This window comes from Lonchura striata, chromosome 11 (assembly GCF_050655825.1).
Source record: "Lonchura striata isolate lonStrDom1 chromosome 11, ASM5065582v1, whole genome shotgun sequence".
Lineage (NCBI taxonomy): Eukaryota > Metazoa > Chordata > Aves > Passeriformes > Estrildidae > Lonchura > Lonchura striata.
The window spans coordinates 18010713-18024059 of NC_140713.1; the positions used below are offsets into that span (position 1 = coordinate 18010713).

A 13347-nucleotide genomic window follows, 5' to 3' on the forward strand; every position below is an offset into this window, starting at 1 on the left:
GTCCATGTAAAACCCATCATCCTTCATTTACTGTAGGCTAACACAGATACATCTCTGAGTGCTGCAGCTCTTTCTGTAAGGAAGCTGCTCACTTATCTCTGGCAGGTTCTGTAAATATTTTCTCAGGTAGTTTTCCATGAGCCATATGCAGAATTGCTTGAGGAGGCATTGATTTAGGGAAGCTGCAGCACAAACTAACATGGTCTGTCATAGTATTCGATGCACATACAAAACTAGTGGGGCATAGAGAGACCTGTAGGTTTATTTCTTGTAGCACAGCTGAGTACAGTGCATATATGCCATAGTAGGGTGGTAAAATCTCACACAGTCTTATCAAGAGGTCAGCACAATTACTGAATTTATTTTTCTTTCATGTCTTCTGGTGATAACTCTTGCTGATGTAATGTGCAGAAGATTTGGAAGAGGACTTGTTTTTTCCTCTGCTAACAGGTTGCATCTATTCTAGGCTGTAGAGGGCTTGCTGGATGCCACTAGTGGGGCTGACGCTGACCTCCTGCTCCGCTATCGTGAGTGTCACCTGCTGGTGCTGAAGGCTCTGCAGGATGGCCGTGCCTATGGATCTCCGTGGTGTAACAAACAAATCACTAGGTCAGTTACAAGGCAGCAAGAGCACTGATGTAGCTTTGACTATCTTTTGGGAGTTCCTGTATTACTTTGAATTCCCTTCCTGTTAATATGTTGCTTTGTTGCAGTTTTGACAAAAAATAACCAGCTTTTTTTGTCAAAATTAACTACATCTTCTGATAATGATGGTTCATCCCAGAACATTGTAGGAATCTTTAATGGAATTAAGCATTAGAGCATGGACTGGGCTTTTTCTTCCCCTCATTTTGCAGAGACTACCTCTGTGATGTCACAAACAATATGACATGGCATGTGCTTGTAGCAGAAGCTTCAGCTATGCAGATCTTCCAATTCACGCTTGATAGAGAGACTTCTTATGCTGAATAAACTGAAGCTCTTAAAGGGCTCTTGTGACCAGTTTTGCAGGGCAGTAGATGCTTGAGTCTGACTGTTTTGAACTTAAACACTACCTCAGAGAATGCTCTAGAAGAGGCTTCTTTTGAAGCTGGGTAATGAATCACAGTGAATGTCACAGTTTCTGAAGTACTAGATTTGAGTTGTTTCACTTACGCTGTGTTGTTGAAGTGCACATTTTGTAAGAAGTCCAATTCTTCAGGTGCCTGATCGAATGCAGAGACGAGTACAAGTACAATGTGGAAGCTGTGGAGCTGCTAATCCGCAATCACCTTGTTAACATGCAGCAGTATGACCTTCACTTGGCTCAGGTAAAGAGAATCTGATCTTTTAAAGGAGGAGGGATGCACTCCACTGTAAGATCTGTCTTTGAATTCTTGTCTTTTTCATGTTGACAGTCCATGGAGAATGGCTTGAACTACATGGCTGTGGCATTTGCCATGCAGTTGGTAAAGATCTTGTTGGTGGATGAGAGAAGTGTTGCCCATGTAACAGAAGCAGATCTGTTTCACACCATTGAGACACTCATGAGAATTAATGCTCATTCCAGAGGAAACGCCCCGGAAGGGTGAGGCTATAGTATTGTGCAATGTATGACTTTTTTGTGCTCATTTATGATTTGCATATTATATAGTCAATGTCTCATATAATTAAATCATACAGCTTTAAAACTTTCCCTAAAGCCGCAGTCCTTTCTCAGTTTCAGCTGTTACTGTAATGTAAATGTGCTCATCGCAGTCAAAGTAGAGGCAGCTGCAGCAGCATGTGAAACTGAATTCTTAAGTAGGAAAATCTCTCCATGCACTATGGTCCAAAATTCTGTGGAACTGTGAGAAACTTGTTTGAATTCCTGCTTTGTCTCAAATTTATGCAATATTATTGCCTGTTTAAATCTTAATATATTTATGTGTCAGTATGCTAATTTGTTAATCACAAATAATCCAGTTGTACAATCCTTTCTGTGCAGAGCAATCCTCCACCAGTCTCACACAGCTTATGTATCCAGCAAACTGCCCAAACCATTTGGGTAGAAAATGTTGCCACAACACCTGGAAATACCTGTGGAACTTCCAGGCCTCCTATTCCTAAGGTGGAAGCAGTTGTTGCTGGGTTTGAGAATGACATGGGTTAGAGCTTGGAGAACTTTGAATAGCTGTGAGAACATCCAGCAGCTGGCTAATGGCAGTAGCTACCATTACCTACACAGCTGCTAATAGGATGTCCCAAAACCAAAGTCCTTTCATCTGCAGTTGACAGGGATAGACTGCCTGCACAATATGGCTTGGCTTTCACTGCACCCAAAACCAGTCAGGCTATTCAGTACTGGCATCTCCCTATCTGTGGGAGCATTTTAGGGCTCTTCAAGTCTGCGGAAGAGAAGCTGCTTCTAGTCCCTGTGGTGTTTTGTTGCAGCACTCCACTGTAGAAATTGGAGTGGAACTTCAAAGCTTACGTGGTTTCAGTGTTCCTTCTTTCATCATAAGTGTATCTGCTTTCATGACTTATTTCTGCTATTCCAGTGAGAACTGTAAGATAGGAAGTTTAGTATAAGAAATAATTTGCTTTCTTTCAACTTTCTGACTGAGCTCCCAGTTCCTGCACCTTGTCGGGGAGGAGGAATTCTAACCCATCTCTTGCACTGGTCTGTTTGATTAGATTACCCCAGCTGATGGAAGTTGTCCGATCAAACTATGAAGCAATGATTGACCGTGCTCATGGAGGTCCTAATTTCATGATGCATTCAGGAATTTCCCAAGCTTCTGAGTATGATGACCCACCAGGCCTGAGGGAGAAGGCAGAATACCTGCTGAGGGAGTGGGTGAACCTCTACCATTCAGCTGCAGCGGGCCGTGATAGTACCAAAGCATTCTCTGCGTTTGTTGGACAGGTAGAGCTTTTGGAAAGAAAGGTGCTTTTTATTCAACATAAGTAGGGTGTGATGCCCTCCATTTTAAAGCAGTGTTATAACCTGTTAGGCATCCTTTTGAAACTTTCAGGTGTATGACAGTTTACTGTCAAAGTTCTGTCTTGTTTTGATGAAGCCCCATCCTCCACCAAATCATGTTCTTCAGATACTGTGGCAACAGGCTGTCACTTCAGACCATGAGTTCTGAGATAGGCTTGATGGAAAAAGAAATTGAGCTGAAATAGCTCTTGAAAGTAGTTCTGTCATGCTCTGTAATGAGCCTTGACTGGTGTTGCTCTTTATGAGTAACAGTAAAAGCTCTGACAGCCTACAAGAGGATTTCACCAGTAAAGATTCAGGTAAATCGTTTCAGGTCATGTGGGCAAGGGAATCCTTTTTCAAAATGAAATTATTAAGGAAAATCTTGGGACTTCATTAGCTGAAGTGGTGCCTAAATTTAAACAATGTCTAACATCACGTTGGACATGGTCCTTTTAACTAGTGTTAAAGGACTCTGAAGCACCTTAACAGGTGTGGTGAACATCTCATACTATCTGCCTTCTGGGTGTGATTGAGGAGGGAGATCCCTTCAGGAGCCCAGCATGTGTGGTAACAAACTCCTGTATTTGCAGGCAGATCCCTAAAACTGTGTTCTTTGCATGCAGCTCCTTGACTGCAGCTGCAAGAAAGTCCCTGACATGGCCTTTCTGCATCATTCTTTTTAAGTTTGTGACACTGCCACAGATACGCTGCAGACTTTGCAGCTACTAATGAAAAAAGACTCAAGCTTTAGAGTATGCATGAAGATTGTGATTTATGCAGTGTTTCTTTTCATTTGGTTTTAGTGTCCTTTTGTACTGGTTATAGACAGCTTTCTGTTGGTCTCACTTCTACTGCATAAAAGTTTTTGAATGCTTTTGATAGATATTGTGCTAAACACACATCTTAAAGAAATATTTTACCTGTTTCTGTGATCTCACTTCTTTTACTTTAAATCATGCTTCTAAAGCACACTTCAGTATAAAGTGCTCATAATACTAAGTACACTTTTATCCCACTTCACTCTTTATCACACTTGTTTGATAAAGCATCAAACAGGTGTCTTTTACCTTTTGTTACATATTTGATCAGTTTTGAAAAAGCAATTTAAATATATTGAAGTACAGTGTTTATTTACAATTGTTTCCTTACAGGCTTTAGTAATAAATTCTAAAGGAATATTTTGTAATAATTACATTAAATAAGATTCTATTACTGAACTCAAATGACTTCCAAAGTGTTGCTTCCTTCCTTGTCTGTAGGACAAGAAGAAGTACAGAACTTTGGAGGCAGATACCTAAATTCTTTGGGCTTTTTAGAAAAAAAGTTTCTCCAGAAATACCTGGAGTTCTCCACATTGTCTCCAAATTACCTGTTGTGCTGTTTTTATAGCTTTATGTCCAGTAGGAGTTTAGAGATACGATGCTTTATTCAAAACCCCCAAGTTTTCTGCAGTGTAATTAGTTTCATTTTGATGACTCCAATACTGTGGCTAACAAATAAAATTAGGTCTCTGGGTTTTTTTATATGTATATTATTAAAACAACTCCCCCATGCAAGGCAAAAATGCCCACACAGTCTTTCTCTGTGTGTAAGGAAGATTTGCTTTCCAAATGCAGTTTGCTTCTAAGAATGGGGCTGCCCAAGTAGTGGTGATTCCTGAGCTAGGAGTTGGACTCTGCCCTTCCCAGAGCTTGTACTCCTCATGTTCTTCATGCAAGGCTGAATGTTGGTGGCACACTGATGCTGAAACAGCCTTCTCAGCTATGCTGATGGTTAGAAATATTTGGGATTCAAAAGATTGTATTGTATTTGAAATGTGTTTGCAAAAATTGTTTTGCTACACTCAAATTGTCTTGGAAACAGTAAACTCTCAAGAAAGTATGGCAAAAATTGAGGTGGGCGCTTTGTAAAGGGTGTGTTGTTTAAAATAAATTGTAAAATGAACTGTCTATGGTTATGGTGCTGACATCTTTTCCTTTCCTGGTTAGATGCACCAGCAGGGGATCCTGAAAACAGATGATCTGATCACCCGTTTTTTCCGTCTTTGCACCGAAATGTGTGTTGAGATCAGCTATCGAGCCCTGGCCGAGCAGCAGCACAACCCTGCTGCCAACCCCACCATGATTCGAGCCAAGTGCTACCACAACCTGGATGCCTTTGTGCGACTCATTGCACTGCTGGTGAAGCACTCTGGGGAGGCAACCAACACAGTCACAAAGATCAACCTCCTGAATAAGGTTGGGAATCCTTCATGTCCTCATTGCATTTGAAATGTATTGTTTGCTGTACCTTTGATAAACCTGAGGTGCAGACCTTAATGTGGGCAGCTGTTGAAGTGTCTGATAAGTACTTAGATGGGTTGATCATTGATAAACTTTTGAGTGAACCACCAAGATGCCTACTGGCTTTCTTGTTCACAAAGATTTCATCTCAAGCCAATCTGAAGTTCATCTTTGTGCCTTGAAATGAAATAGTCTGCAGCTATTGTTTTAAGGTTCTTGATTCCTGAGTGTTTGCCTTCATGTTGTGAAGGTCTTGCTTTGCTCTTGCATTTCTTGGTTTGTGGCTGGATGGTCTTAGGTAGTCCGAGACCTTCAGATACTGACCAGTCAGTCATTGTGACTGTGGTCCAAGGGACAAGGAGAGCAAAGCATGTGGTTGGGAATTGCTGAAACAAATTGGAATATTCATTTTTGCAACACTTCCAATAACTAGGATTTTTGGTTCTTGTTAAAATCTACTGATTTTTTTTATTGATGGTTAAAGTATTATCTGTAGTCTGACTTGCTTCATAATTCTTGCTGTCTCCACATGTCTTAATCTCTTTAGGTTCTTGGTATTGTGGTGGGAGTTCTTCTGCAAGACCATGATGTTCGGCAGAGTGAATTTCAGCAACTTCCTTACCATCGCATTTTTATCATGTTGCTGTTGGAATTAAATGCTCCTGAGCATGTGCTGGAGACCATCAACTTCCAGACACTCACAGCTTTCTGGTATGTATTTGGGATTTGCCACAGTGCTCATCCTTTCTTATTGGGATCAAGGATATTCACTTAAAGGCTATCTGTTCTTTGTGGTGGCTTCATCACCTTTGGAGTAACTGGTTCTACTGTGGACTGACCAACTTGCTTGTTTTAGGAAAGATGACTGGTAAAACCCAAGATGCTCAAATGCCTTTGCTTTTAGGGCTGTGTTTTTCCTTCAATGTTATGAAAAGCAATCTTATTGCTGTGCACCTCTAACCTGCTCTAACTTTTCTTTCAGTAACACATTTCACATCCTGAGGCCTACAAAAGCTCCAGGTTTTGTTTATGCCTGGCTGGAACTGATCTCCCATCGGATATTTATTGCAAGAATGCTGGCACATACACCACAGCAGAAGGTGTGGCTGCAGTTTATCTTCTCTGAGTTAAAAAGCTCACTCAGATGTTTATCTGGTGTGGTGCTGTTTCACTTCCTTAAAGAGCACTAGTAGCATGGCTGTTCTATTTTTGTTGTCTTCCATATTCACAGTAACCTAACTGCATGGAGGAGAGTCTGTGTGTCAGTAACTATGGAACACAGGGTGAATTGAATTTGATAAACATGCCTTTGTCAATGTCTATAAGAGCTGTAGCTTTCCTTCTGGGCTAAATATTGTCAGCTCAGTATGGCATGTTGAGGATTCTGGAAACACCCATGGCACATGGAGTGCAGCTGAAGCCCTTGAAATGAGCTGTGCTGCACTCAGTGGTTGAGCTGGCAGTTGCTAGCTCTTCACCCAGCTTTATAAAAATCAGTCTAATTATAGTTTTGAAATTAAGGTAACTGTTCTTCATTGCATGTTTTCCACCTGCTGTTCTTTTCTTGACAGGGTTGGCCTATGTATGCCCAGTTATTGATCGATCTGTTCAAGTACTTGGCTCCTTTCCTTAGAAATGTGGAACTCACCAAACCTATGCAAATTCTTTACAAGGTAAAAAAAGTCAGCTTCCAGTCAAAGTAGAAGTATTCTGGCAGCAAAATAGAATTAGCTGTTTTTTTCTAACTTACCTCTGAGAGTTGAATTTAAATGATGGGGGAAGCAGGCTGCCCTCCCAGATCAGTTTCCTTCTGGTAATGTTAGCCACATGACGTAGAATAATGGTTCTGCAAGCTTTTGGACAGTTTCAACAGTTACACACCTCTTATATTTAATACTTTATTTCACAGGGCACTCTGCGTGTGTTGCTGGTCTTGTTGCATGATTTCCCAGAATTTCTTTGTGACTACCACTATGGGTTCTGTGATGTGATCCCACCTAACTGTATTCAGCTAAGGAATCTGATCTTGAGTGCCTTTCCACGGAACATGAGGCTTCCAGACCCTTTCACCCCCAATCTAAAGGTAGAACTTACTTTGAAGGAGTTTGATAATAGGAAATTTTCGTGCTTAGAATACTCTCTATCCATGTTAATATTATCTAATTAAATCTTTGGGTATCTGCTAGGCAACTAATCCTGGAATGATTAGAAGGAAACTTTGTCATGCTGCTAAAGCACTGTCCTGTTGATCTTCTCTGCCTGAGCTGTGCAGGGTGATGGGAGCAAAGCTGCAGTGCTCATTGTCACCAAAGAAGGCTGTTCTTGTGTGGATGTTTGTGCTTTTTGAAACTACCAGACTGGAGTGTAGATGGGGAAACCCCAAAGGCAGTGACTGAATTTCTCTATGGCCTTCACCCTGAATTTTTTTATCCTCTCAGTTCTTCAAGACATCATATATCAAGTTTCTTCTAAAATTTGCAAATCAGGTGTTGCCATTTCATTGATGTAAGGAAGAGTGATCAGCAGCAGTAGTTGATAAAATATTGCTTATAGATCTGCTTTTTAATTTGTTCCATTGCTGATGGTTTAGTTGACTGGGTTTTCTGTCAACAGGTGGACATGTTAAGTGAGATTAATATTGCTCCACGAATACTCACAAATTTCACTGGAGTGATGCCACCTCAGTTTAAGAAAGACTTGGATTCCTATCTCAAAACCCGTTCTCCAGTCACCTTTTTGTCTGACTTGCGAAGCAACCTACAAGTAAGTTTGAGGTTTTTGAGGTTTCTGTGGGTGCTCAATTGAAATAATGTGGCACAAATGATCTCATTGGTTCAGCCACCATCCTTTCCTGCAGGAATTTTGTTGGTGTGTTCTAGGCAGTAGAAAAGCCTGTGAAAAGACACACACTGATTAAGTCTTCCACTCCCTGATAGGATGTGTTGAAGCCTTTTAGAATCTGATTAAATTTTGACTCCAAATAGATTCATTGTTACAGAAATAAATGGATCCCCATGCCAATACTTAAAAGGTAGAAAAGGTCAAATTAGCTAAAGCCCAGTTCAGAATTGTGGCTAAAACTCACATAGCCATCTTATGGCTTGGCTTGCAGCAGACATGAGTATGAAGTTTGACTTCCTCAGAGAATTGCTTAGACATTCACACAAGGGGGATCTTTCTGCCAGCATCTGGCACTGCTGGTGAATTCACATTGCCTTACCTGATGTTTACCTTTAGGCAGAAAGTAAAAACAAACCTGTTGTGTCAACACTTTGCTGATGTTTTTGAATATACACACAAACACACACACGTATATATGCACTGTAAGATAGGCTTTTTAATATAAGCTGTATTAAAAAAGGCTAAATGCCAGATTGATTTCGTGGATGTCCTAGTGTGTTGTCTTCTGGCTAATCAGTAGGATATTGGATGCTGTTGTTGTACATGCTGTACCTTTGAGTGCTGAAGGAATATTGACTGTTAATGCTTTTCATATCTTTGCTATTAGGTATCAAATGAACCAGGCAACCGCTACAACATCCAGCTGATTAATGCACTGGTGCTCTATGTAGGTACTCAAGCAATTGCACACATTCACAACAAAGGCAGCACACCCTCCATGAGCACCATTACCCACTCAGCTCACATGGACATCTTCCAGAATTTGGCAGTAGACCTGGATACTGAAGGTGAGCTGTAAACACTGCTAGTTCATGCAATGTCACGTTTACAGTAATATTATTATATATTGGGCCCTCATTTTAAAAAGCATATTGAGGTGCTGGAATGTGTCTAGTGAAGGGCAGCAAGGTCTAGAAAACATTTCCTGTGAGAAATGGCTGAGGGTTTGTTTGGTGTTGAGAAGAGGAGGCTCGGGGACCTCAAGCTCTGAAGGGTTGTTGTAGTCAAGTGGGGAAGACATCTTCTACCATGCCTGCAGTGAGACGATAAATGGCCTTAAGGTGTTACAGGGAAGATAGAGATTAAATACCAGAAAAGGTTTTTCCACTATTAGGGTGGTCTGATACTAGATTAGGCTGCCCAGGGAAGTGGTAGAGTTGCCATCCCTGGAGGTATTTGAGAGGTGTCTGGATTTGGTGCTGAGTGATCTGATTTAGTGGTTATGGGGTTACAGGGATAGTGCTGGGTTGATGGGTGGACTTGATGGTCTTAAAGGTCTCTTCCAACCTCGATGATTCTGTGATTTCATGGAGCTGATAGTGAATACACAGAAATTAATGCTACATTAGAATATAGGAGTGATGTTCTAACCAAATGTTCAAAGTATTCAAGGGAATTAGAAATGCCTTCAGAATTCAATTCTTACTTCTCCATCAGCCTGGGTAGATGCAGCTTTTAGATACCTTCAGTTGGTTTTGTTTCATGTACCTCCACAAGTCTCCCAAAGGTTAATCTCAAGCACCACTGGTTGCTTCTTTATTCCCCTTTGTGTGCAAGGGAGGCCATGTGTACTCAGTGTTCTCTCCTGCAGGCCGGTACCTCTTCCTGAACGCCATCGCCAACCAGCTGCGGTACCCCAACAGCCACACCCACTACTTCAGCTGCACCATGCTCTACCTGTTTGCAGAGGCCAACACAGAGGCCATCCAGGAGCAGATCACCAGGTGAGAGGGACGGCATTTAACTTGGCAACATTCAGCTTTTTGCTTTCCTTCCTTCTGTATTTTTGATCTTTGAGCTCTAAGTGTTCTTACTTTTGGATTTCAGGGTTCTCTTGGAACGACTGATTGTAAATAGGCCTCATCCCTGGGGTCTCCTTATTACGTTCATTGAGCTGATAAAAAATCCAGCCTTTAAGTTCTGGAACCATGAGTTTGTTCACTGTGCTCCAGAAATTGAAAAGTGAGTATAGCTTAACCACAGAATCATTAACGTGGTATCTCTGAAGCAGTTGAACCTTGAGTTTCTGGTGCTGTCACAGCATCCATTTGCTGCCAGAAATGCAACTACCATTGCTTTGCTTCTGTGTGCAGGTTGTTCCAGTCGGTTGCACAGTGCTGCATGGGGCAGAAGCAGGCCCAGCAAGTTATGGAAGGGACTGGTGCCAGTTAGATGAGCTGCATCCTGTGCTGTAAGAGTGCCAGCCTGGAGGTCCTGTCCCATCAGCTGACTGAAGACTCTGTAAGGCTCCTCCTGACCTTCCCAGCCCCCTTGATTGGGTAGACACAACAGACCCTGGGTGAAAGTCTTATGTGGGCATGTTCCAAAGTTTGAAACAAATTTTTTGACTTTCGGCCAAACTTCAGAAGATGCTGTGAATATCATTTGAACTAGTGTAAATACAAGGAACAGAAACATTTGTCTGGACTTTTGGGTTTGTGCAAATTGTGTAAAAGGCAGGTGGGTAACTGTTGCCTGTCCATCTTGTAATAAAGGGGCAGCTGCTGATGCCAAGCACTTGTCTGGGGCAGACCTCCTTGTCCTGACATTCCCAGACTCCCAAAGAATATTGAAAAGCCAGTAACTTATTTTTCTTTATGTGAATGGGGGACCTTTAAATCACTAAGTTGTTTAAAACAAAAGTGGATGTGTTTGGAATATGGGAATTCTGTGGAGTACAGGAGGGGTGAGGGAGGGGTTAAGGTTCAGTGTTGCTTTCCCTTCGCCCTCATCAAATGCTGATAGACAGCAAGTGGAGTGGCAGTCAGAGAATGCCTCCTTTTTGTTGGAGAAGAAACAGGCCCTTTGGGTGAGGGTCAGCTGTTTTCAGTAAATAAACCAGAGACCAGGCCTATAGCTTTTTTTTTTTTTTTTTTTTTTTTTGGGACAGTTGTAAATTTTGGAAGATGAGGGGTTAAATCTAGACCTTTTCCCACCCTCCCCTGCTACCACACAGTATAAGTTTGTAAAAAAAAAGAAAAAAAAAGAAAAAAAAAAAGAAAAAATTTAACAAAACAAAAAACCCAAAGGACCAATACAACAGCCCATTTTGTAAGGATTTTCAATGTTTTGTAAAGTATTGGTCCACGTGTTGTATTTTGTAGCCTTTCTAGTTCTTGGGCTTTAGTTCTCCCACTCTTGTATGTATGCATACTGTAGTTACACATTAAAGTCATGACATGCAGCACGTGCCACTGTGCTTATTCTCTCCAGTTCTGTCCTGGCCAGTTGGTGTCTTCCAAAGCCTGTTCTACCCATCCAAAACCTGCAGTTTTCCAATGTGGTTTGGGCACTGCCTGTTGAAAGCAGCGGGGTTTGTTCTCTAGCATGATTCAGTGGGCAGATGTAATGACTGGACAGAGTCTTGCTTTGAAGTGCATCAGAAAGGGCAGTTGTGTGAAAATAGAAATGGCTTGGTTGCAAGCTCATGAGCAGAGTTTGTCTCAGGCAGGAGACTGCACTGGAGGTATAACTCAGTGTAGACAGCCCATCAGTTTCATTTCTAGTGCCTTCCACCCTGCTGTGATCTCCCTGCAGCAGGAATCTGCCCTAGGTTGTGGTTAGCTGTTTTAAGGTTATGCAGCTTCAGTGTTACTAATATTGCAAGGTCCTTCAACTTAGCAAATGGTAGGAAATAGAGCTTCACTTCTTTCTTTGTACATAACATCAGGTTGTTAGAGCTAGCTGCTTTAGTTGACTGCTGTGGTGTGGGCAGAGAGGTCAGGAATTCCTGCTCAGGTTTAAGGGGTTCCAGACCTGGCTTTGCATTTGCTGTATAGAGGAAAAAACAGCTCTGAGGGATCACTGAACCAGCTGTGCCAGTGGGTGGCAGCTCAGAGGGAATCCTCTCTGTTCCAGGCATTAGTCACCTCTGTGTCAAGGAGTAGATTGTGGCTAAATCCTAAAATTCCATGGCATTTCTTTGCCAGGTCAGCAGCTGTACTGAAACTGAGCCTTTTGAAGCTGGAACTGTGGACACAGTTCTCATTTCTTCTTCACTATACTTTTTACTATGCCTCCCATATCCAATCCCAAGGACACAAAGTTATACATTGTTTTCCAGAAATTGTATGTCTGTTGTTAAATCCCTATGATAAAACAGTGCAGCATAATTGACAGCGCCCTGTTTGAGGATTTTCCCATTCAAATGCAAACAGTTCCTGAATTCTGGCATCCAGTGGGGTACAAAAGGATACATTTTTTAAGGGAATATCTTTCAAGTCTAATGCCCTAAATCATTTACCAGTTTCTTTTTATGTGGTTGATGCACATCTTGTGTGCAAGCTTTATGGCTCTTAAATCTTGGACTAGGTGATATTCATCTGAGTATGGTTTCTTAATGGGTAGAATTGAGGTATTAAACTGACTGGCATTCCTGAAGCAACCCAAAGCTAATAAATCTTTCAGTGTTTGGCTCTAGCCCTTTTCTGGCTTCCAGTTGAACAGGGTATTGTTTTCATCTTACCTATTTTGTGCCTGGTTTTAATTGGATTGTTATCAATTTTGCTTTTTGTGATCTTGCAGGAGTGCCAGTCACCTACGTGAGAGGAGTTACCCCATCTTGTATTTTTATGGGTATCTCTTCCTCTCTGGGTGTTTTTGATCCTGTAACATAAACATTTATGGCCCCAGGGCTTTTTCTTCTGGTTTATGGATCTGTCCTTTTTCAGAGGTTCTTTTTGCATTTAATGTACTTAATTCTTTTCCTAATAATGGCATTGGGCATTTGGATATGTACAGAAATTTTATAAAACTCTTTCCAATTCCAAATTTGAGTAGCTGGAAGAATGGCTTTATTTCCTTTGTTCCTATGGCTCCAGCTATAGATGTGCTTTGTTTACTGAAGGCTTATTTACATCTAAGTGCTCCTCTGTTAGATATTCTACCTTTTGATTCCCCAAATTTACTGTAACCAGGAAGTTCTGTTGGGGATTCTGTGGACCTCTCAGTCTAAATCCCAGTTGAGTGTAAGCAGTCTTCCTACTTGTGGAGTCTCCCATCTTTCAGGATTACCTGCGCCCTGGGTTCTGTGGGCATTTGTTTCCAGTGCCTATTCTGCTTACAGTAACTCTGTTGAATTTTTCCTACTAGATGGGAATTAACCAGTTGAAATCTGATTGCCTTACATTACCTCCTACCCTTCCAACTATCACAGCAATCAACCAAATTTACCCTTCCTTTCCTGATCTCTTTTCCCCGTTCCTTTCTCTTCTTCAC

The 13347-nt window shown here is 41.5% G+C and overlaps 1 protein-coding gene across 11 annotated transcripts in view; it reads left to right on the plus strand.

The window, feature by feature from the left end:
* The window catches only part of CNOT1 (CCR4-NOT transcription complex subunit 1), a 55274-nt gene extending 43960 nt beyond the window's left edge, over positions 1-11314 (plus strand). For 6 of the 11 annotated variants that reach the window (XM_085589729.1, XM_085589730.1, XM_085589732.1 and 3 more), the window contains 14 exons: positions 467-609; positions 1202-1310; positions 1398-1567; positions 2656-2908; positions 4936-5184; positions 5777-5940; positions 6212-6329; positions 6801-6902; positions 7139-7312; positions 7843-7992; positions 8738-8918; positions 9722-9854; positions 9958-10092; positions 10224-11314. In XM_085589729.1, coding sequence (XP_085445855.1) covers positions 467-609; positions 1202-1310; positions 1398-1567; positions 2656-2908; positions 4936-5184; positions 5777-5940; positions 6212-6329; positions 6801-6902; positions 7139-7312; positions 7843-7992; positions 8738-8918; positions 9722-9854; positions 9958-10092; positions 10224-10302 — 2160 coding nt within the window. In that variant the 3' untranslated portion in view covers positions 10303-11314. The remainder of the gene's footprint in view (positions 1-466; positions 610-1201; positions 1311-1397; positions 1568-2655; positions 2909-4935; positions 5185-5776; positions 5941-6211; positions 6330-6800; positions 6903-7138; positions 7313-7842; positions 7993-8737; positions 8919-9721; positions 9855-9957; positions 10093-10223) is intronic. The other 5 variants (XM_085589735.1, XM_021541112.3, XM_021541114.3 and 2 more) reach the window with 2 other exon arrangements.
* The last annotated feature ends 2033 nt before the right edge of the window (positions 11315-13347 follow it).